The sequence below is a fragment of the Balaenoptera acutorostrata genome, chromosome 7 (assembly GCF_949987535.1).
Source record: "Balaenoptera acutorostrata chromosome 7, mBalAcu1.1, whole genome shotgun sequence".
In the NCBI taxonomy this organism is placed as follows: Eukaryota; Metazoa; Chordata; class Mammalia; order Artiodactyla; family Balaenopteridae; genus Balaenoptera; species Balaenoptera acutorostrata.
The window spans coordinates 1,480,745-1,501,502 of record NC_080070.1 but is presented as its reverse complement, the minus strand read 5'-3'; the positions used below and the strand labels follow the sequence as shown (position 1 = coordinate 1,501,502).

Here is a 20,758-nt window from a genome sequence, read left to right as displayed (position 1 = left end):
TCCTCTTAAATGCCATTGAACCCCTGCTGTGGTCTCTGGTCTGTTATCTTGATTTGCACTCACCTCGCAGTACTTTTTGGTTTCCCTTTTGATTTCTTCTTTGACCCAGGGGCTATTAAGAAGTTAATTTCCACACTGGTAAGTTACCCAATTTTTCGCTTTCATGGGTTTCTGACTTCATTCCATTGCGGTTGGAGAACCGCTTGGTACGATTTCTGTCTTTCTGTTGCAGGACCGGGCATGGATTCCATGTGCCCCTGGGAGGAGTGGGTGCTCCGATGCGGGAGATGGGCATGCCCCAGAGTCTGTGAGGTCAGTATATGAGAGTGGCCTTTAAATCTTCTTTCCTTGTTGATCTTCTATCTAGCTGTTCTAGCTGGTATTCAAAATGGGTATTTGAAGTCTACAACTATTATTGTCAAATTGTTAATTTCTCCCTTCATTTCTGTCAGTTTTTGCACATTCTGATTCTTTTGGACTTTTTCACCTTTGGACTTTAATCTTGCAAAGCGATTTAGTGTTTGTCCTCTAACGTCCCCTGGAATATGATAATGGAAGAGGAGTGTATGTTCAAATTTAGGGCGTTTTACTGTTGCCATTTTATTAATGAATGTTATGGACTGTGTCTCCTCTGCCCAGATTCATATGCTGAATCCTATCCCCCAATGTGATGGTGTTGGGAGGTGGGGCTTTGGGGAGGTAATGAGGTGGAGCCCTCATGAATGGGAGGAGGGTCCTTATAAAAGAGACCCCAAACACTCCCTCGTCCCATCCCCTAAGTGAGGACACAGAGGGAAGGCACTAGCTATGAGCCAGGAAGTGAGTTCTCACCTGACACCAAATCTGCCAGGCCTTGATCTGGAACTTCCAGCCTCCAGACTGGGAAATAAATTTCTGTTGTTTATAAGCCACCCATTCTGTGACATTCTGTCAAAGCAGCCTGAACCAAGACAATAAAGCTTCTTTTTCTGAAAGAAATTGATCATTAAAATTATTATGCACACAGAAAGTATATTAAACATATATCAACATTTTAAAGAATGATACAAAGCAAACACCCCTGGAAAGACCATGCAGGTTGAGAAACAATGCTGCCAGTTAACTTTGCATCTTCCCTCCAAGGTCTTCTCCCATCAGTAACTACTATCCCCCCGTTGGTGACCAAATTTTCTGTATATTTCTTTATAGTTTTATTCATTGGAATTTTCTTGGTGTTTTATTATTGGAGAATCTAAATGGGATCACTTAATCACATTGCATGAGTTCTAGTGAATTGTACTGGACAGTGTGTCGGGCATGATTTGGGATGGTAAAAGGAAGGAGTGATTTCCAGCCTTGGGTGTACAGTGGCCTTGGTGTTAATTTAATGAATATTCTCTTGGGACCCACTCCAGTCTCCGGAGGCAACATGGCTCACCAGCAGCCCCAGGATGATCTCAAAGGAGAGGGGGTGTATCCTCTGAGGACATCAAGGAACAGACCCATCAAATGTAAGCCTGCTGCCCTGCAACTCAGCCACGACACCTTAGGGTGTCTTTCCTGCAGAAAGAACTCATTCCTGTGTGTGAGAATGTGCTTGCAGCAGAATTTGTAACATCGACAAAATGGTGTTAACCTAAGTGCCAAACAACAGGGGAATGGTAAGATAATAAATGACGGCCCATCCTTCAGGAGGGACATAGCCCTGTAGACACCTTGATTTTAGCCCAGTGAGACTTCTGACTTACAGAGCTGTAAGATAGTAAATTTGTGTTGTTTAAGCCACTAAGATTGTGGTGATGCGTTACAGCAATGATAGGAAACTAAGACAGATAGATAGATATGTTCTTAGTCAATTTAGAAAATTCGAAAAATACCCAGTAGATGGAGGCAGCACACCTTAATTACCAACAAAGCTGATATTGGAGAACTAGTTAAATGGGCTTTCCTGCTCCTCACTCCTGGCCTGGACCTTGGAAGAGTTTATTTGGGGCAAAATCTGAGACCTCAGAGTAGACTCACTTACTGAGGGCACATACTGGATATTACCAATATTTTAAATCTTTGCTCATCCGACAAGTTTAAAAAAGTGATGATTTGTAAAGTCTGTAAAATTTAAAAATTGATAAAATTTGTATATTTTTGATGAATCAAGGATTTCTTGACATATCAGAGTAGCTTATGTGTTAACTGGAAAACTGCACTAATCACTGGCTTTCAAAGTCTTTTGATCCTGACGATTGTGACCTAATTCTCATATATATATATATGAGAATATATATATAGTAAGTGTATATGTGTGTGTGTGTGTGTGTGTGTGTGTGTGTGTACATGCAGGATTTTTCAAACTGAGATTGAAACCCATTAGTGGGTTGTGAAATGTACTTAGTGGTTTGCAGCTGGTATTAAAAAAAAAAATACAACAGAGTAAAAAAAATAGTGCATCCCACATAGTAATGAAAAACATTAGTTTTTAAGATTTTGATTTCAGTCGTGTGTATATGAAATATATGTATGTATATGATATATATTTATGTATATGTGTACACGATATATATTTCTCTGTGTATATGTGATATAGATGTATGTATATATATGTGTATATGCTATATATTTGTGTATATATTGATGTGCATGTGACAGTTATGTTAACTGTATGTATGCATACATGGTATACTTTTATACATGTGCATGTATGTGATATACATTTGTATCTATGTGTGTATGATATATATGTGTATATATTGAAATATGTGTGTATGAAGTTCACACATAACTGGGTCACAACGTTAAATGATGCACTCTCTACGGGCATTAAGTAATAAAGCTGATATTTTTCCCCTCAGATCAGTCAAGTTTGGTATCATCGAAAGCGTGGAGCCCGCTTCCCAGAAAAGTGCACAAACAACATCCTAGTCTAACTCCGGGGCGCAGGCGCCCACCGACCCCTGCAGCCTCCCTCGGCGCACTGTGGAGACGGGATTCATCCGCACCGCTCGGGACGCGCGCCCCCGCCTGCCCACCCCGCGCCCCCCTGCCCCCGGGGCACCACCGCCCCCGCGGCACCTGCGGCCCCCCTCCCCGGGCACCTGCGCCCCACCTACGCGCCCCGGCCCCGCCCCTCATCCCTCCCGCCGCAGAGCCTGGCGCCGCCGCTTCTTCCCACGCTCCGGCGCGCCGTCGATGCGGGCGCGCGCACGCGGGCGGGGCGCCGGGAGCAGCGCCGCGGCGTCGGTGTCGGGCGCGCGCACGCCGGCGGGGCGGCGCACGGCAGCGGCGGCGGCGGCCATTTTTCCTCCCGGCAGCTGCTCCGGGTGCAAGTGCGGGGTCCGCGGCCCTGCCGGCGCTCGGGCTCGGCCGGAGCGGCGGGGAGGCGTGGATGAGGGGGGAGGTGGCCGAGGGCTGCCCCCAGTGTCGCCGCCCCTCCCCCCCAGGGCAGTCCGGGCGGGCAGAGCGGCGGCGGGCGCGGGCTCGGGGTCACTTCCTGGCGCGGCCTCGTCCTTGCCGCTCCCGTCCCGCCGGGACCGTCCCCCGGTCGCTGTCCCCACCGGGGACCCTCCCCCGGGGCCCGCCCGCGCTCTCAGGGTCGGGCCCTCCCAGATGGGATAGGCTGTAAAGATGTTTAGTTTTGAAGGGGATTTCAAAACCAGGCCCAAGGTGTCCCTGGGAGGCGCGAGCCGGAAGGTAAGAGCGGCCTGCGTGCGGCAGCGCCGCGGGGCTGGGCGGGGTCGGCCGCGGACTCCGGGCGGGACGGCGGGCGGGGGGCCGGCTCGGGTCCGGGAGGGGTCCATCGCGGTGGAGGGACGCGCGGGGGGCGGGCTGCGGGGTCACCTGCTGCGACGGCTCAAAGCGGGTCTGGAAGGAAAGCTGATGGGGAAAAGGGCTTTGTGGACCGGAATCGCCCAGAAGCTGCAAGGATGCTGAGGGTGGACGGCCTTTTATACTTAGGTAGTGAAAAACTCAGGGCAAAGGACACAGTGTTTCTTTCAGAAATGAACTTTAGATACTTTATCACACTTGACATCTGATGGTGATTGCTTTTAGAGTACTACGTGGGGGTCTTGTTTGCTGTAGAAAGTAAGTAGAATGTATTTGTTCATGACAACAGTCTCTGAAGTTGAGGCGGAACTCCTCATCATTGGCCACGTGTTTGAATCCAAGGCCATGAAAGTCGTCCTTTACCAGCCTTTTGGAAACATTTCTGGAGAGACTCTAGCACTTTTTTTCTGTTACGACTGCTCGTATGATTATTCTTAGGATAGCAGTTTAGAATAAGGGCGGACAAACTAGTTCCTGTGCTATCCTCTCTGATGACTGGCATATACTGATTCGGTGGAATTGCTAACAAGTAGTTCAGCGTCAGTGTTGCTTCATTTGCTTGCTTTTTACCACTTCTCCACTGGATCCCTTCTCTGCCTGTTTTGGTTTTATCAGACTAAAAATAAAGTGTGGTCGCCCGTGCTTAGAGTGTTGGAAAAGTTCAAGTGAGTATAATTAGCGGATTGTTTACTAAATAATTTTCTAAAGTGTTCTTTCAGTGGTTCGTCTGTTCTTTCGTCTGTATTAGTGTATCCTGTATGTTACACTTAACGACGGGGTTGGCACATGACTCTGAGCGGATGCTCAAGTCCAAGTAAGAATATCCGTTTTAAATTGTACTATGGGGTATGTATATGATGGTTTCTGAGGGTAGAGGAGGGGAACCCAGCAGGGATTTGGGAAGGAAGTTTGCTGATAATTTACAAGCTTTGGGTTTTGCATTGTGGTGATTGGTTAGAGGCTGCAGAACTAGGTGCCAGACTAGGTGCTGTGTAGGTGTTGTGCAGGGCTGGCGTGGGTCACATTCAGTGGCTTGGGTGTTCATGAAAATTCCAAGTGAGATCAAAGGACTTCTGCCATTGGAAGGGGCCTTGGAGAACCTCTGGGCCAGATCTAGTTTACAGGTGGTATAGAGAGCTGTTGAGTGATTGCACAGCCACATAGCAAGCTGGGGGCAGGTCACCACCTTAGAATCCATGTCACCTCACTTATGTAGGACCTTGTGACTTCTGTTACAGACGGGAGTGCCCTGGCAGGTCCTGCTAGGGTGTTGATCCTGTTTTCTCACCAAGTAACACATCTCTTCTTTAAGGAAAATAGTTATCTATTGATCAGAATCTCAAGGGGAGATTTCACGTCTTGCTTTTCAGCTGTGCGAAACAATTTTTTTCCCCTTTTTATCCCCCTTTTCTTTGAGGTTTAGACTTAACATACAGTCAGGGTCACAGACATTAAGTGTCTGTGTCTTAGGCCATGTCCCCTAGAAGCCTGAGGAGGAAATCCTTGTGCAGGTGACACTGAGGAGGGAAGAGGAGAGGGCAGGGGACAAGGGGTTTTCTGGGTTGGAGTTTATCTTTAGCCGGATCCCAGCGACAACTCTGGAGCGTGGCTGGCGTCACAGAGTTGTTCCTTCTTGAGGAGAGGGGGCTGGCATTTTGTATCCCCGTATCATTTAGTCGTTGTCTGCAGGCTGCCCCTGGGGTGGGTGGGAGTGTAATTCTCCAGAGTGGGTGGCAGTAAGGAGCCCACCGCAGTCGCTCTGCAGTGGCTGGGGGATGGGTGCATTGGCCTGGTACCGGAATCAGGGCAGGGGATTAACTGTAGGTTCGGCTGGAAGGATTTTTACATGTGAACACACCCGTGGGCCCACCACTCCCATCAAACAACATGCCCAGCGTTCCAGAGGCCCCCATCTGCACCCTTCCATTCTAAGCCGTCCTACCCAAAGGTAACTACTATTCCGACCTTTATTACCACAGATCAGTTCTGCCTGTTGAACTTCTTGTGCGTAGAGGCCCCTCTTTTTGGAGCTGGCCCCTGTGGCTCAGCATTTGGTCTGCAAGGTGGGATCCATCATCTTATTCTGGTTGCATTGTCTGAACGTACATAGCACAGTTGATCCGTATTTGTTGTTTGTGTCTCTGGGTGGGCACATGCTCTCACGTGCTGCTCACACATGGCATGTGGGTTTAGCTCCAGTGCACTCTGCCTCGTTCTGAGCATTTCAGCGGCTCCACTTCCTTGCCAACACTTAGCGTTGTCAGTCATTTTAATTTGGCAGTTCTGGTGGGTGTGTAGTTTCATTGTAGTTTTAATTTTGTTTCCTAACAACTAATGATGTTGAGCACCCACATATGCTTATTTTCCTTAATTCTTTTGCTGCAACATAAGTCCTTTGCCTCATTTAAAAAACAAAAACTTATAATGATCTTTGCCCCATGTCTTAAGAAGGGAAAATTTCAAACAATAATTTAAGTTTAGTGGAAACTGAATAGTTGCCACTTTTTGAATAAATACATCTCCCCCCCCCCCCCAAATTAAATGAATATTTAAAATGTTTATTTGTAAAGGTTCTTTGAAGGATCTGAAACATTGTAAGGAAAAGTTCATGCCCTCGTTGTAATCTTGTTGGGGAGATAAGATTTACACAGTTAAACATTAAATAACAATAGAGAGAGCAATTACCACATTCTGGGTTTCCCTTGGGCTGATTCAGGAAAGAATAGAGTTGGTTGGGGCTTAGTCCTGAAGGATGCGTGGAATTAGGGTAGCTGGGAAGCAAGGGTATTCCAGGTGGATGGAAGGGTATACATTGAGTAGGTATATACTGGATTGGGTAGGTATATACTGAGTCTAAGTCACATAGGTTTCCACTTTTTAATATTTCTAAAGTCAGGATACATGGTGGCATGACATAGTTTATTGGCAGTATCTTTTTCTATTCTTGGTAGTGCATAGAAGAATATCTTAATGGTCATTTGATTACAAGTATAGAAATCCACTGTTATTAGCATCTTGCCTTAATGTGGTTCATTTGTTACATTGATGAACCAATAGCAGTACATTAAGATTCATTCTTTGGGTTGTGCTTTAAGTGGGTTTTGACAAATGTATAATGACATGTATCCGCCATTACAGCATCATAGAGAATAGTTTGTTGCCCTAAAAATCCACTGTGCTTTACCTATTCATCTTCTCCCTTATCCCTCACACACCGCCGCCCCCCTGCCCCCAATCTCTGGCCACCGCTGATCTTTTTACTGTCTCCATAGTTTTGCCTTTCTAGAATGTCATGTAGTTGGAATCATACGGTGTGTAGCCTTTTCAGATTGGCTTCTTTCACTTAGCAGCATACATGTAAGGTTCCTCCATGCCTTTTCATAGCTTGCTGGCTTGGTTTTTTATCTTATTTTTTATTAACAGACTATTTTTGTAGAGCAGTTTTAGTCTTAACAGAAAAAACTGATGGGAAAGTACAGAGAGTTCTCACTCCATCTTCCTAGCACATTGTTTTCTCTATTATTTCCATCTTGCCATAATGTGGTACATTTGTTACAATTGATGGACCAATATTGATACCTTATTATTTAAAAAAATTTTTTTTTATTATTATTTATTTATTTATTTTTGGCTGTGTTGGGTCTTCGTTTCTGTGCGAGGGCTTTCTCTAGTTGCAGCGAGCGGGGGCCACTCTTCATCGCGGTGCGCGGGCCTCTCACTGTCGCGGCCTCTCTTGTTGCGGAGCACAGGCTCCAGACGCACAGGCTCAGCAATTGTGGCTCACGGGCCCAGTTGCTCCGTGGCATGTGGGATCTTCCCAGACCAGGGCTCGAACCCGTGTCCCCTGCACTGGCAGGCAGACTCTCAACCACTGCGCCACCAGGGAAGCCCCCCTTGATACCTTATTATTAAGTCAGTTTATATCAGGGTTCAATCCAGGTGTTGTACGTTCTGTGAGTTTTGATCTTTTGAGACTGGCTTCTTTAACTTAGGAATATGCTTTTAAGGTTGTTCCAGGTCTTTCCTGGCCTGATGGCTCTTTTTTTTTTCCCCCCCTCTAAATTGCTGAATACTATTACATTGTCTGGATGTACCACAGTTTATTTGTCCCTTCACCTGCTGAAGGAAATCTTGGTTGCTTCCAAGTTTTAGCAATTATGAATAAAGCTGCCATAAACGTCCACATGCAGGTTTTGTGTGTGGACATAGTTTTCAGCTCCTTTTTGTAAATATCAAGGAGCGCAGTCGTATGGTAACATTATGTTTAGTTTTGTAATTAACTGCCAAACTGTCTTCCAAAGTGGCTGCACCGTTTTGCGTTCCCACCAGCAGTGATGAGAGTTCCTGTTGCTCCACATCCTCGCCAGCACTTGGTGTTGTCAGTGTTTAAATTTTGGCCATTCTATTAGGTATGTAATGGTATCTCATTGTTTTAAGTTGCATTTCCCTGTTGACATGTGATGTGGAGCATCTTTTCATACGTGCTTATTTACCATCTGCATATCTTTGTTAAGATGTCTGTTCAGGTCTTTATCCCAGTTTTTAATTGGGCTGTTTGTTTTCTTACTGTTGAGTTTTAGCAGTTCCTTACATACATTTTCAGTGTATTTGTATATATTTTGCAGATATAAACTCTTTTCAGAGAGGCCTTTTGCATATATCTTCTCCCAGTTTTGAGCTTGTCTTCATTCTCTTAACAGTCTTTTGCAGAGCAGAAGTTTTTAATTCTAATGAAGTCCAGTTTTATCAGTTTTTTTCTTTCATGAATTGTGCTTCTTATGTCGTATCTAAAAAGTCATTGCCAAACACAATGTCACCTGGCTTTTTTCCTGTGTTAACTTCTGGTAGTATTATAGTTTTGTATTTTACATTTAGGTCTGTGATCCATTTTGGGTTAATTTTTGTGCAAGGTGTTAAGGTCTGTGTCTAGATTTTTTAATTTTTTCTTTCTGTTTTGGCATGTGGATATCCAGTTGTTCCAGCATATTTGTTGAAAAGCTGTCTTTTCTTCATTGAATTGCCTTTGCTCCTTTGTCAAAAGATCAGTTGGCTGTGTTTTTATATGTCTATTTCTGGGCTTGCTATTCTGGTCCGTTCATCTATTTGTCTGTTCTGGATTTTTTTGTTTTGCTTTGTTTTTGCCAGTGCCGTACTGTCTTGATTTCTGGAGCTTTATGGTAAGTCTCAAAGTCAGCTAGTGTCAGTCCTCCGACTTTGTTCACCTTTTTCTTCAGCATTGTGTTGGCTTTTTTGGGTCTTTTGCTTTCCATATCAACCTTAGAGGCAGCTTGTTGATATTCACAAAATAACTTACATATATTTATGTATATATTTTTAAAGCCACTGTATTTTAGGTGTATTTGTTGCATTTGTTTTTATTGAAATATAGTTGATGGTACAATATTATATAAGTTACAGGTGTACAATAGTAATTCACAGTTTTTAAAGGTCATACTTAATAGTTATTATAAAATATTGGGTATGTTCTCTGTGTTGTACGAACTTATTGGGATTTTGATTAGGAATGTGTTGAATCTGTAGATCAAACAAGTTAGGAAGAATTGATCTTGACAATATTGAGTCTTCCTATTCAACATGAAATGTCTCTCCATTTGTGCACTTCTTTGATTTTATTCATCAGGCTATTGTAATTTGCCTTATATAGACCGAAGTATTTCTTTTTTGGGGGGTGCTAATATAAACAATACTGTGTTTTTAATTTCCAGTTCCAAATGTTCATTGTTGGTTTATAGGAAGGCAATTTTGTTTTGTATTTACCTTTTTACCAATTTCTCCCTATTTCCCCCACCCCTATCCACCCAGCCCCTGGCAGCTACTTTTCTACTCTCTTTTTTGACTTTGCCTTTTTTTTGTTTTTTTTTGTTTGACTTTTTTTGGTTTTTTTTTTTAAGATTCCATGTATAAGTGATACCTACAGTATTTGTCTTTCTGTGGCTTATTTCACTTAGCTTAAGGCCCTCAAGGTCCATCCATATTTCTACACATGGTAGAATTTCCTTCTTTCTCTTGGCTGAATAATATTCTCCTGTGTGTATGCACCACATCTTTATCTGTTCGTCTGTTTGATGACCACTTAGGTCTTCGTATCTTTATTATTTTGAATAATGCTGCAATGAATATAGTGGTGCAGATATCTTTTCAATACCTGTTTTCATTTCTGTTGGATAGCTACCAAGAAGTGGGATTGCTGGACCATAAGGTAGTTCTATTTTTAATTTTTTGAGGAACCTTCATATTGTTTCCATAGTGGAAATGTTATTTATTTATTATTATTATTTTTTTTTAAATGTCAAATTCCAGTTGTTCATTGATGGAATATGGAACAGCAATTGACTTTTGTATGTTAATCTTGTATCCTGCAGTATTGCTATAATCACATATTAGTTCCAGGAGTTTTTTTGTTAATTCTTTGGGATTTTCTACAGAGATGATCAAGTCATTTGTGACCAAAGACAGTTTTATTTCTTTCTTCCCAATCTGTATAGCTTTTGTTTCCTTTTCTTGCTTTATTGCATTAGCTAGAGCTAATGATGTCAAAAAGGAGTGGTAAGAGAAGATATCCTTGCTTTCTTCCTGATCTTAGTGGGAAAGTTTCTAGTTTCTCACCATTAAGCATGATGTTAGCTGTAGGTATTTTGTGGTGGTTCTTTATCAAGTTGAGGAAGTTCCTATCTATTTCTAGTGTGTTGAGAATTTTTGTCGTGAATGGGTGTTGGTTTTTTTTAATTTACTTTTAATTTTTTTAATTTTTAAATTTTTATTTTCTTTTTTGGCCACATGGCGTGGCATGTGGGATCTTAGTTCCCCAACCAGGGATTGAACCTGTGCTCCCTGCAGTGGAAGCACGGAGCCCTAACCACTAGACTGCCAGGGAATTACCTGGGTGTTGGATTTTGTCAGATGCTTTTTACTGTATGATCATATACTTTTCCTTAGTCTGTTGATGTGATGGATTACACCAAGTGTTGTTTGAATGCTGAACCAGCCCTGCATACCTAGCATAAATCCCACGTGGTTATGATGTATAATTCTTTTTATACGTTGTTGCATTCAGTTTGGTAGTATTTTGTTTGGGGATTTTTGCATCTGCGTTCCGGAGAGAGTAGCATTTATTTCTCGTGATGTCTTTTTCTGGTTTTTGTATTAGGGTACTGCTGGCCTCGCACAATGAGTTTCACTGTAGAGCCTACCGAAACCAGCTACTGTAATTTTAATTTCCCCTTTGGATAAGTCTGGAATACTCTTAGGATTGTAAGCACTCTGATTGGTTAGTTTTATATAACTGCCCTCTATTGTGAAGTTGGAGGTCTTACCTAAAATATTTTAACCTAAAGAAAAGTCCATGCGATTTCGTTTTGAAAAGCTGGCATTGATGTACATGCTACTGCTCTGCTACGCACAGTTATGTACGTACTACTCTGTGTGTGTTGCAGTGGAGCATAAACTGTGTCTTACACGTCTGACATCAAGTAAAGTAGAAACGTTTTCTAAAATCAGATTTTAAGATTTACTGTCAGAACTGCTATTATTACCTTCCTGTTTTATCTAGCAGCGCCACATCTGTTCTCTTGAATATGATTTTCCATACTCTTCACGTACGAGACAGACCGCTGTAAGTTCTCTGTAGCATATAAGGTCAGGAACTCTTGATCTGGTTCCTAGGGAAACCAAGCAGAGTGGAAGGGCTGAGACTTTGTCTAATTCTCTTTGGACTTCTAATCAGGGTCTAGGGTGAGGCAAGCAAGGCACGTAGGGCACAAAATTTAAGGAGGCTCTGACTCGAGATGCATAGGTGCAGGGCTTAAGGTGGCACTCGGGTTCATTCATGGCCCTGAGAGTGAGTGCCTCCTTAAATTTTGTGCTCAGGCACCTACCTGGCTTGCCTTCCCTAGTCCTGTCTGGCTTTGCACACTCCAGTGTGTGCTGATTTTCTTGAGTTACAGAGTTAGTTGCCAACTTGGTCTCTTAGCTAAGGTAATAAACAGGTCATCTCATAGGACTGTAGAAGAGCCCTCAAAAGAGGTTATTGCAAAAGCAGTAAAGAGTTTTCCTCTGTCTCTTTCCCTTTTTTCTTATAACTTTAAAGAATGCGGGCACCTAGGAGTTTGGAAGTTAAGCATTTTATTCTTTGACCATGACCCTTATTTTATACCACCGTGTCCTTGTTCTCCGGCCACGGCCTCTTCACGCCTTCTGTTGCCTGTGCCGCTCGTGAGCATGAAGGCAGGAGCAGGAGCTTCCTTCTGGCCGAGTGTCTCCGGAGTCCATCACCTTCAGTGGTGACCAAGTTAAAGTTGGAGATGCCTGCTGGGGGGTGTGGGTGGCAGCGTACATCGGCACAGCCTACCTGGGGGATGGTTTAACAGCACACATCAGGAGTCGTAAACAGGTACGACCCCTCTAAATCCAGTAAGTCTACTTTTAGAAATTTGTTCTAAGAAACCATTTTGACGGGTGCATGGGATAGATGCGTGAGAAAGAAAAGATGGTGTTTGTGGCATTACTTACAGTATTGAAAAATTCAAAACAATCTAAATGTCTAACGATAGATTTGTTAAATGGTATCACAGTGCGGTGGGGTACTATACAACTGTTCAAAGTGGTCATGATCTATATTTGTTCATATTTATCATTTATTGATGTCTACTCATTATATGTATTAAACTGTGTCATTGCTAGTGGAAATAAGCAGATTGCAAAGCAGTAGTGCAGTCTGCATTTAAATTATGTTACTCTGAACAGTCATGATCTCTGCTTTACCAGTGTCTTGATTTCCAGTGAACAGAGGTCTGGTTCTCTGTTCGTCCATCATAGTGGCTTAAAGCAGCACATTTTTGTTCTTGCGCTCTCGCTCTGGGGGGCAGGCGTCCGAGAGCAGCTTGCAGGGTGGTTCTGGCCTAGGGGCTCTGGAGGCTCAGGCGTCGGAAGCCTTGCCCGGTGCTGGGGGAAGCCACTGTGGGGCTGGCTCATGCCTGTGCCTGGAGGCCAGTGATGGGTCCTGGCGGGACGTGTCAGCTCCTGCCGCTTGGACATCACCCTAGGGCTGCTTGAGTGTCCTGCTGACCTGGCAGCTGGCTTCCCCGGAGCCGGTGACGCAGGAGAGCAGGGAGAACGAGGCAAAGCCTGTTACGAGGGAGTCCTGAAAGTCACACGTTGTCACTTTTGTCCTATTTTATTTGTCAATCCAGTCCACACTCAAGGTGAGAGGAATCAAACTCCACCAGTTTGGAAATGTAACAAGGAAAGAAGTTGGTAAACTAGGAACAGCTTAGAAAACTGGTGAAATAGAGAACTGACTTAAAATTCCCTTCTCCCAGGCAAGGCTTCCTGACTGTGAGCTGGCCTTTCCTGTGAGCTGTTAAGCTCTTGCGTTCCTGCACGGTCTTACCTGAAATGTTATCTGGTAGGCAGTTTATTTGAGGTAAGCATCTTCCTCAAAAAAGCCTCAGAATCATGAGAGGCTGCCATTTATTTGCAGCAATTTGAATTCACTTAGATCATTTACCTTTTTAATCCAACCACCCTTGGAGAAAAGGGGGGGAATATACAGGGGAGTAAGTAATATGGGAATGAAAGTGTTTGGCTTGTCACTTTGACAGCCATAGAGCAGGAGGTAGATGCATCAGGCCATTGGAGAGGGAGTGAAGTAGGAGAGCATCAAAGTACATTTCTGGCCATCTGAGAGCTGCTTGGGGCGCCTTGTGCCAGAACGGAGGGAGGAAGCCTGTTTCCCTCATTTTCCAGGGCCTATTCTCAGGGCCCCGGGCGGGCAGCATAATGTCAGTGCCCTCGGCTCTCGTGTGCTGGCCTGGGATTCTCACCACTGTTGACAGGTTGAACGTTGTTGCCACCAGTTAGAAGGATGAGCACGGGCAGCGGCGTCCGGCCCTGGAGAGGTGGCAGTCGCCTACAGACTGTTGAGCTGGCTGGAGTCGGGGGCTGGGGAGACGGGCAGTCAGGGGCCGGGTCATAAAGGGGCACCTTGGGAGCCACTGAAGGCTTTTGAAGCAGTGAAGTGACCCTGAGCAAACTCAGGTTTTAGAGAGACGATTGTGGGGCAGTGCGGGGGCTGGACACCAGGCGAGAGACAGGCAGCTGTAGTTGTGCCGAGGAGTAGTGAGGGCCTGAAGCAGGCGGCAGGAACTGAGTGGAGGGGTTCAGGGCTGTCGAGGAGCCAGAACTGATGAGCTCTGGGGGACAGGCATCACGTCAGGTGTCAGTCTTGGGGTGACAGGAGTGGACAGTGAGCCCGTAATCCAACACGATGCTGAGTTCCTAGGGATGTGTTCAACGCAGGATGCTTTGGGTCGCTCACTAGGCAGGTGGGGTGCTAGTCTGGAGCTTCAGGTAGAGGCTGGGAGTCCGTTGGTCTATCAGTAGGTAACAGCTGAAGTTGTGAGATGCTCTGGAAAGTGTTCTGCTGAGAAGACATGTGGGCTCAGGACAAAACTCCGAGGGATGCCGGCGTTTACAGAAACAGAGAAAGAGGGGCACACAAGGGAGACGTGCTGCTGGGACCGGTGCGTGGCCAGCCAGCAGGCGTGGCAGTGTGCGCAGACGGTAGTACCGACTGCGAGGCCGCGAGCAGAGCAGAGCTCATTAGAAAAGCAGGGCTTGTTGGAGGACCTCAGACCTTTTGTACTGGTTTTGAGGTTTTATTTGCTGTAGCTGTGACTGTGTCCTGTGGACTGACCATAAGACATTTTTGTAAACTCTAGGTTATTCCAAAGCTGAGGATCCAATTGTTCAGTCTATTTTCTAAAATTAAAATTTCGTTTTCTTTTTAAAATTACCGTGCATGTTCTTTGTATGAGCTGTGTATGATGAAGTATATACATGTTCATCCTTTACTTTTGGACATTTAGATTGTTTCTATTCTGTTGTGAACAACATCTCTATAGCCAATGATTTATAATTATTTTTTAGGATACATTGCAGAAAGAAGCTGAATTGCTTGGTCAGTGTGCACATAGGCTTTTGATGTGTTTTGTTCTCTAGAAAAAATTATATCAATTTCCATTCCCTGGTCTTAGCAGTTAAGTGCTGCCATAGCCTCTGTGCAGTTGCAGGGAGCCTCCGAGGGCACTTTCTTGCCAGGGTGTCTCTGTTTTCTCTCCTTATTTGTTAGTTACCTACACTGTGTCCCTCAGGGTTTGTCCTCCTGCTTGTTGTATGCTCTCGCCTCTTCTTGACTCCTTCTCTGTGAGGCGGAGGTGTTGGCAGCCCATAGAGGAAGAAATCAGGGCTCAGAGATTCCACATCATTTAGTGAAGTATGTGAACCCTGGTCTGGCTGTTGGATGTTGTGTAGCTTGCATGTCTTGTGTTTCTCGCTTTGCTTAAGCTCTCCTTTAACTGCTTGGCAAGTTGAGGACCGTGTCCTGCAGGCACTGAAAGGATGGCTTTAACAATCCTATGTCTTTTTGAATTAATTTTTCTTATAATGCAGCTTTAGTGCTCTAACTTTTTTAGGAACATTAGTAAACTGTAGTGTGTTGGCAAGCAGCACAGTTCATAGCACATCTTTACTGTGAAAGATGAAATGTAAAAAGTAAAATGGGGGCTTGAAAAAATGCTTATCTTCCTAACCAATTGTCTGCAACTTATTCATCTTTTCTGGGCTTCTTGTTTTCACATCTTGTAATGGGAGAGTCATAATTCTTGATAATGAGAAAGTTAGATTATCACTATAATCTTCCTTGGTCTAATAACGTTTCCATTTCTAATCTCCAGTCAGTGGCCTTTAAAAAAAGTTACCTTTTTTTTAATTGAAAAAGTTACAAAAACTGACACTCTTCTAAAGGGCATATAATGAAGTCTTCCTCTCACTGAGACTCCAAACTTCCCCACTCTTACCAGTTTCCTCAATCTTTTCAAAACTAGAGTAAATATAAATAAACATGTGCCCCTAGCTTTTTAAATAACAGTGAGAGCTACTGTTCTCCTCAGCACTGTGTCTTAGTGACGATTCCACACCAGCACCTTTACATGTAGTTTCTCTTCATGGATGCATAATATTCCACTGAATGGTTTGTATCATAGAACCACTTTCCTATTGATAGATGTATGTGTGCAGGTTGTTTCCAGGGTTTTGCTAGTAAAACAGTGCCATAATTAATAACAGTTTTGGTGTAAGAAAAGAAGGTCTTTTAAAAAAAAAGAAAAGAAGGTCTTTTGGAATTTATTGTAATGAGATATAAACGATTGCATTTTATTCTGGTACTTTATTTTTTTTTTAACAAATAATTTATTTATTGGCTGCATTGGGTCTTTGTTGCTGCGCATGGGCTTTCTCTAGTTTCGTCGAGCAGAGGCTACTCTTCATGGTGGTGTGAGGGCTTCTCCTTGCGGTGGCTTCTCGTTGCAGAGCACGGGCTCTAGGCGCGAGGGCTTCAGTAGTTGCAGCATGCGGACTCAGTAGTTGTGGCTCGCGGGCTCTAGAGTGCAGGCTCAATAGTTGTGGCGCACGGGCTTAGTTGCTCCGCGGCATGTGGGATCTTCCCGGACCAGGGCTCGAGCCCGTGTCCCCTGCATTGGCAGGCGGATTCTCAACCACTGTGCCACCCAGGGAAGCCCGGGTACTTTATTTTTAAATGAACTCTTTTCACATTTTATGCTCTTTACACATGTTAATATGTGCATAAATTTTGTTCTAGTTTTTTTTCTATATAGTGTTTGAATTGGGAATCATATTGTACACTGTTTTATAAATATAATTTTTAGTAACTTATTACTGTATTTTGATGCACTTTTAAATATTTGCATGTATGTGAAGTTGGTTGCTGTTATATTGCCATAAAGGTTCTTTCTAATGGGTCTATAAAAGAAGGAAAAATCCACAGATCATAGGTTGTGCATTATTTACAAATAAAACTTTTGCTAACTTTTAACATTTTAATTAACTCAAAGTATTTTTCTTGAATATTTTTCAAATTGTGTAAAACTATTAGTATTGTGTTAGTGCATGAGAGTGGGAAAATATACTAACTTGAAACATGTGAAACTGATTGTTCTATTTACATTGGTAAATGGAGTAAATTGCTAATGGAAAATAATCCAAATATTTTGGAAACAAAGGAAATCTCACAGTTTTTTAAAAATCAAGGTATTAATAAACATGCTAAACTTATTTTTATAAGTGGTTAGCAGTCAATTTGAGCATTTGGTTTTATGGAAATTGTCATGTTATGTACGTTTACTTTGACCTATACTCAAATTTTTGACCATAAATTTTTTTTTTGATTCTGATGGTTAATGAAATCTAATTTAAACTATATATGACTTACTTTTTAAAAACTTCATTTTGTTCCCACTAAATTCATTTGCATGAAGAAAGCATTTTCCCCCCTTTAAAAAACATCTTTGTTAATGGTATTTGCGAAGTTTGGCCATATTTAATTTTCAGAGAAGATAAGATAATGTGCCTAAGGCTCAAAGATCAAATAGAGAAGTTTGCTGTAATTTACTGTTGTTTACATATTGATGAATAGGGTTAGTGTCACAGCTGTGGAGGTGAGAGATTAGCTTTGAAAGCAACAGGTTTGCCATAGGAACAATAGGTTTAGTCATTCCAAAAACAGTTGATTCAGTGTACTTTATGAAACTTGTATATAACTGGGCTGGGAAACCCTAACTTGCCTAGGCCTGTAGACTCTAAAAGGTAAAAGCTATTTTCAGTTATAATAAATTGAAACCAAAAATTTGTTAAGAATGAAAATCTAAATGTGCATTTTACTGGTACCTTACTGTTCTCTTCCTCCCAGCCACTTAATTGATGAACTTATTCTTGGCTTTGTGGAGCTGTTTTTAAAAACTTAGGTTCTGGAGTAGCTTCATTAGTACCTTATTCTAAAAAAGTGAGAAAGTATTACACGTACTTGGATAATAATTCAAGCAGTAGAAAATAAAGATTCAAATAAAATGATCATCTCCCTGCCTTTCACCCCACTGCTCACTCCCCGAGTCCCTGATCCTTGTAATGGGTCTGTGTTCCCAGGTTCTTCCCTGTCCTCTCAGAGCTGTTTTCTGCGCATGGAATCACTGAGATGTGCACTCTTCTCTTGTTTGAACACACGCTAGAGCGCGTTGAACAGACTGCTGTGCTTCTCCCTCCAGCACTACATCTGGGCATAGTTCCAGATCAGTACAAATAGATCTACTGCCTTTTTCAAAAAGCTGTATATGGGCTTCCCTGGTGGCACAGTGGTTAAGAAACTGCCTGCCAACGCAGGGGACACGGGTTCAAGCCCTGGTCCAGGAAGATCCCACATGGTGCGGAGCAACTAAGCCCGTGCGCCACAACTACTGAGCCTGCGCTCTAGAGCCCACGTGCCACAACTACTGAAGCCCACGTGCCTAGAGCCCGTGCTCCACAACAAGAGAAGCCACCGCAATGAGAAGCCCGCACACTGCAACAAAGAGTAGCCCCCGCTCACAGCAACTAGAGAAGCCCGTACACAGCAACGAAGACCCAATGCAGCCAAAAATAAATAAATTAATTAAAAAAAAAGAAGCTATGTCCAATACTCCATGTAATGAGTGTTCTGTTAAGTTATTTAGCTGTCATGTATTTTAATGGCCATATAGGTTGTTTTCAGCTTTTTTGCTAATTTAAACAACACTGTGGTGCATATATTTGTATATGTGCCAATAATATTTGTAGGTTAAATTTCTAGAAGTGCTAGGTCAAAGGCTGTTTTTATATAGATATTTCCAAATTGCCCTCTAAGGAGATCATATCAGTGTAAGAAAGTGGCTGCTGTCCACCTTCATCTCAGTGTGTTATCTGAGGTTTAAAGTTTGCCAGTTAGATGGGTTAAAAAGCCTATCATTGTGTTTTTATTGCATTTTTTCCTAAAAATGAGTAAAGATGAAGTTCTTATGTTTAAAATATATTTTTGTTTATTTCCCTATGTACTGTTTATAGCTTTTACTAATTTTTCTATTTATTTATTAACTTATTTTTGGCTGTGTTGGGTCTTCGTTGCTGTGTGCGGGCTTCCTCTAGCTGCGGCGAGTGGGGGCTACTCTTCGTTGCGGTGCGTGGGGTCCTCATTACAGTGGCTTCTCTTGTTGTGGAGCGTGGGCTCTAGGCATGTGGGCTTCAGTAGTTGTGGCACATGGGCTCAGTAGTTGTGGCTCACAGGCTGTAGAGCGCAGGCTTAGTAGTTGTGGCACACGGGCTTTGTTGCTCTGCGGCATGTGGGATCTTCCCAGGCCAGGGCTTGATCCCGCGTCCTCTGCATTGGAAGGCGGGTTCCCAACCACTGCGCCACCAGGGAAGTCCCATAGTGGTATTTATTTCAACACCCAATAGAAAAATCAAGCTAGGACATCGAGTCTCTGGCTTCCCTGAAGTGCTTGTTCTTTTTTTAATTATTTATTATTTTTATTTTCTTTTGGCTGCGTTGGGTCTTCGTTGCTGCACATGGGCTTTCTCTAGTTGCGGCGAGCGGGGGCTCCTCTTCATTGCCGTGTGCGGGCTTCTCATTGCAGTGGCTTCTCTTGTTGCGGAGCACGGGCTCTAGGAGCGCGGGCTTCAGTAGTTGTGGCGTGTGGGCTCTAGAGCGCAGGCTCAGTAGTTGTGTTGCATGGGCTTAGTTGCTTCACGGCACGTGGGATCTTCCCAGACCAGGGCTCGAACCCGTGTCCCCTGCATTGGCAGGCGGATTCTTAACTACTGCGCCACCAGGGAAGCCCTGGAGTGCTTGTTCTGATGAGGCAGGCGTGGGCGCCAGGGATAGACTGCTTCTCTAACCCTGGCCCGGACGGCTAGGGTGAGTTCCTGGACGCTGACCCCCATTGTGCACTGTGGTAGGTTTGTTGGTTTGCTCTTTTCGCAGCCTGGTGAGATTTCACTTTGGGAAGTTAATAGTTATTTACTGGTTCGAGCCATGTGTAGGCACTCAGAATTGCGAGTTAGGATCAGGCCTGTGCCTTTATTTTCCCCAACTGACTGCTGGGCCTGACATACTTTGATCATTCATTACTGCTGTTTTAAGGGATGGAGTTTGTTCTGTTTTCTTATTTTCTGCTCGTCTTCAGAATAGCCACACCCCGACTGGCCCTGTGTGGCGTAAGCTGCTGAAGAGTGACCCTCCGCGGCATTTGGTGGCCACGTCTTTGAGGATGGTGTCCGTGTGGCCTCCAGGACGCTGACTAGTGCAGGTCCAGTCGTTTTCTGCATGTTGAGTAGTCAGCCCTGTGTGCTGGGTGCCCGTCTGTGAACGTGAGCTCACCCGTTCCTTGTGTGGGGGAATAGGAGTGGAGGTCATCTTCTCTTCATGGAAGAGATGACATTTAAGCTGAGTCTCACCTAAGGCGAGTGGGCGCTTGCCAGGTGCATGTCAGTGCCAGGAGGGAGGGCCAGGCTGGGGAGGGGTGGGGGGTTTGAGACTTGGAGGGTAGTTGGGGGGCACGCCGTGCTGGTGGTGCAAGAGAAAGAGGAGGAGGTGTTTGACCGGAATATTCCTGCGCCCAAGGCTGTGTTTGAACTTGACCCCTTAGAACACACTGGCCGTTCTCAAAGTACGGTCTCAGATAGGCTACCATGAAGTAGGAAAATAAGTCCAGCGTGGTAGGTTTTACATAACTTTGGTTCATGTAAATGAGCATTGAGAAGAGATGGTTCCAACTAGTGTCCAGTGGTCTTTCAGGAAATGAGTATTAGATATTGCAGTTTTTGTTTGTTTTAAAGGCGTAGCAGCCCTCTGTGCAGGTAGAGGGTGGGAAGCCACGGAAGGCGTTTAAGCTTAATTCATGGGTGATTTGAACTCTGAATTTTCAATCCATACTTCTTCCCTGTTCTTTATTACCTGTTGACTGACTTGTCGGTCCCAGAGATGTCTCAAGGTCAGTGAACTTTAACTTCGTCGTTCTCTCCCTTCCATCCCATGCTGTCTTGGTATATGGCTCACCTAGCCAGAGATGGGGGTCTCCCG

At 43.9% G+C, this 20,758-nt stretch overlaps 1 protein-coding gene across 3 annotated transcripts in view; it reads left to right on the top strand.

Moving 5' to 3' along the window:
- Positions 1 to 3,241: 3,241 nt before the first annotated feature.
- Positions 3,242 to 20,758, top strand: part of UBE3C (ubiquitin protein ligase E3C) — a 117,679-nt gene continuing 100,162 nt past the window's right edge. For 2 of the 3 annotated variants that reach the window (XM_057549557.1, XM_057549556.1), the window contains exon 1: positions 3,242 to 3,663. In XM_057549557.1, coding sequence (XP_057405540.1) covers positions 3,598 to 3,663 — 66 coding nt within the window. In that variant the 5' untranslated portion in view covers positions 3,242 to 3,597. Of the gene's footprint in view, positions 3,664 to 13,181; positions 13,241 to 20,758 lie in introns of those variants that run through there. The other variant, XM_007165469.2, reaches the window with a different exon arrangement.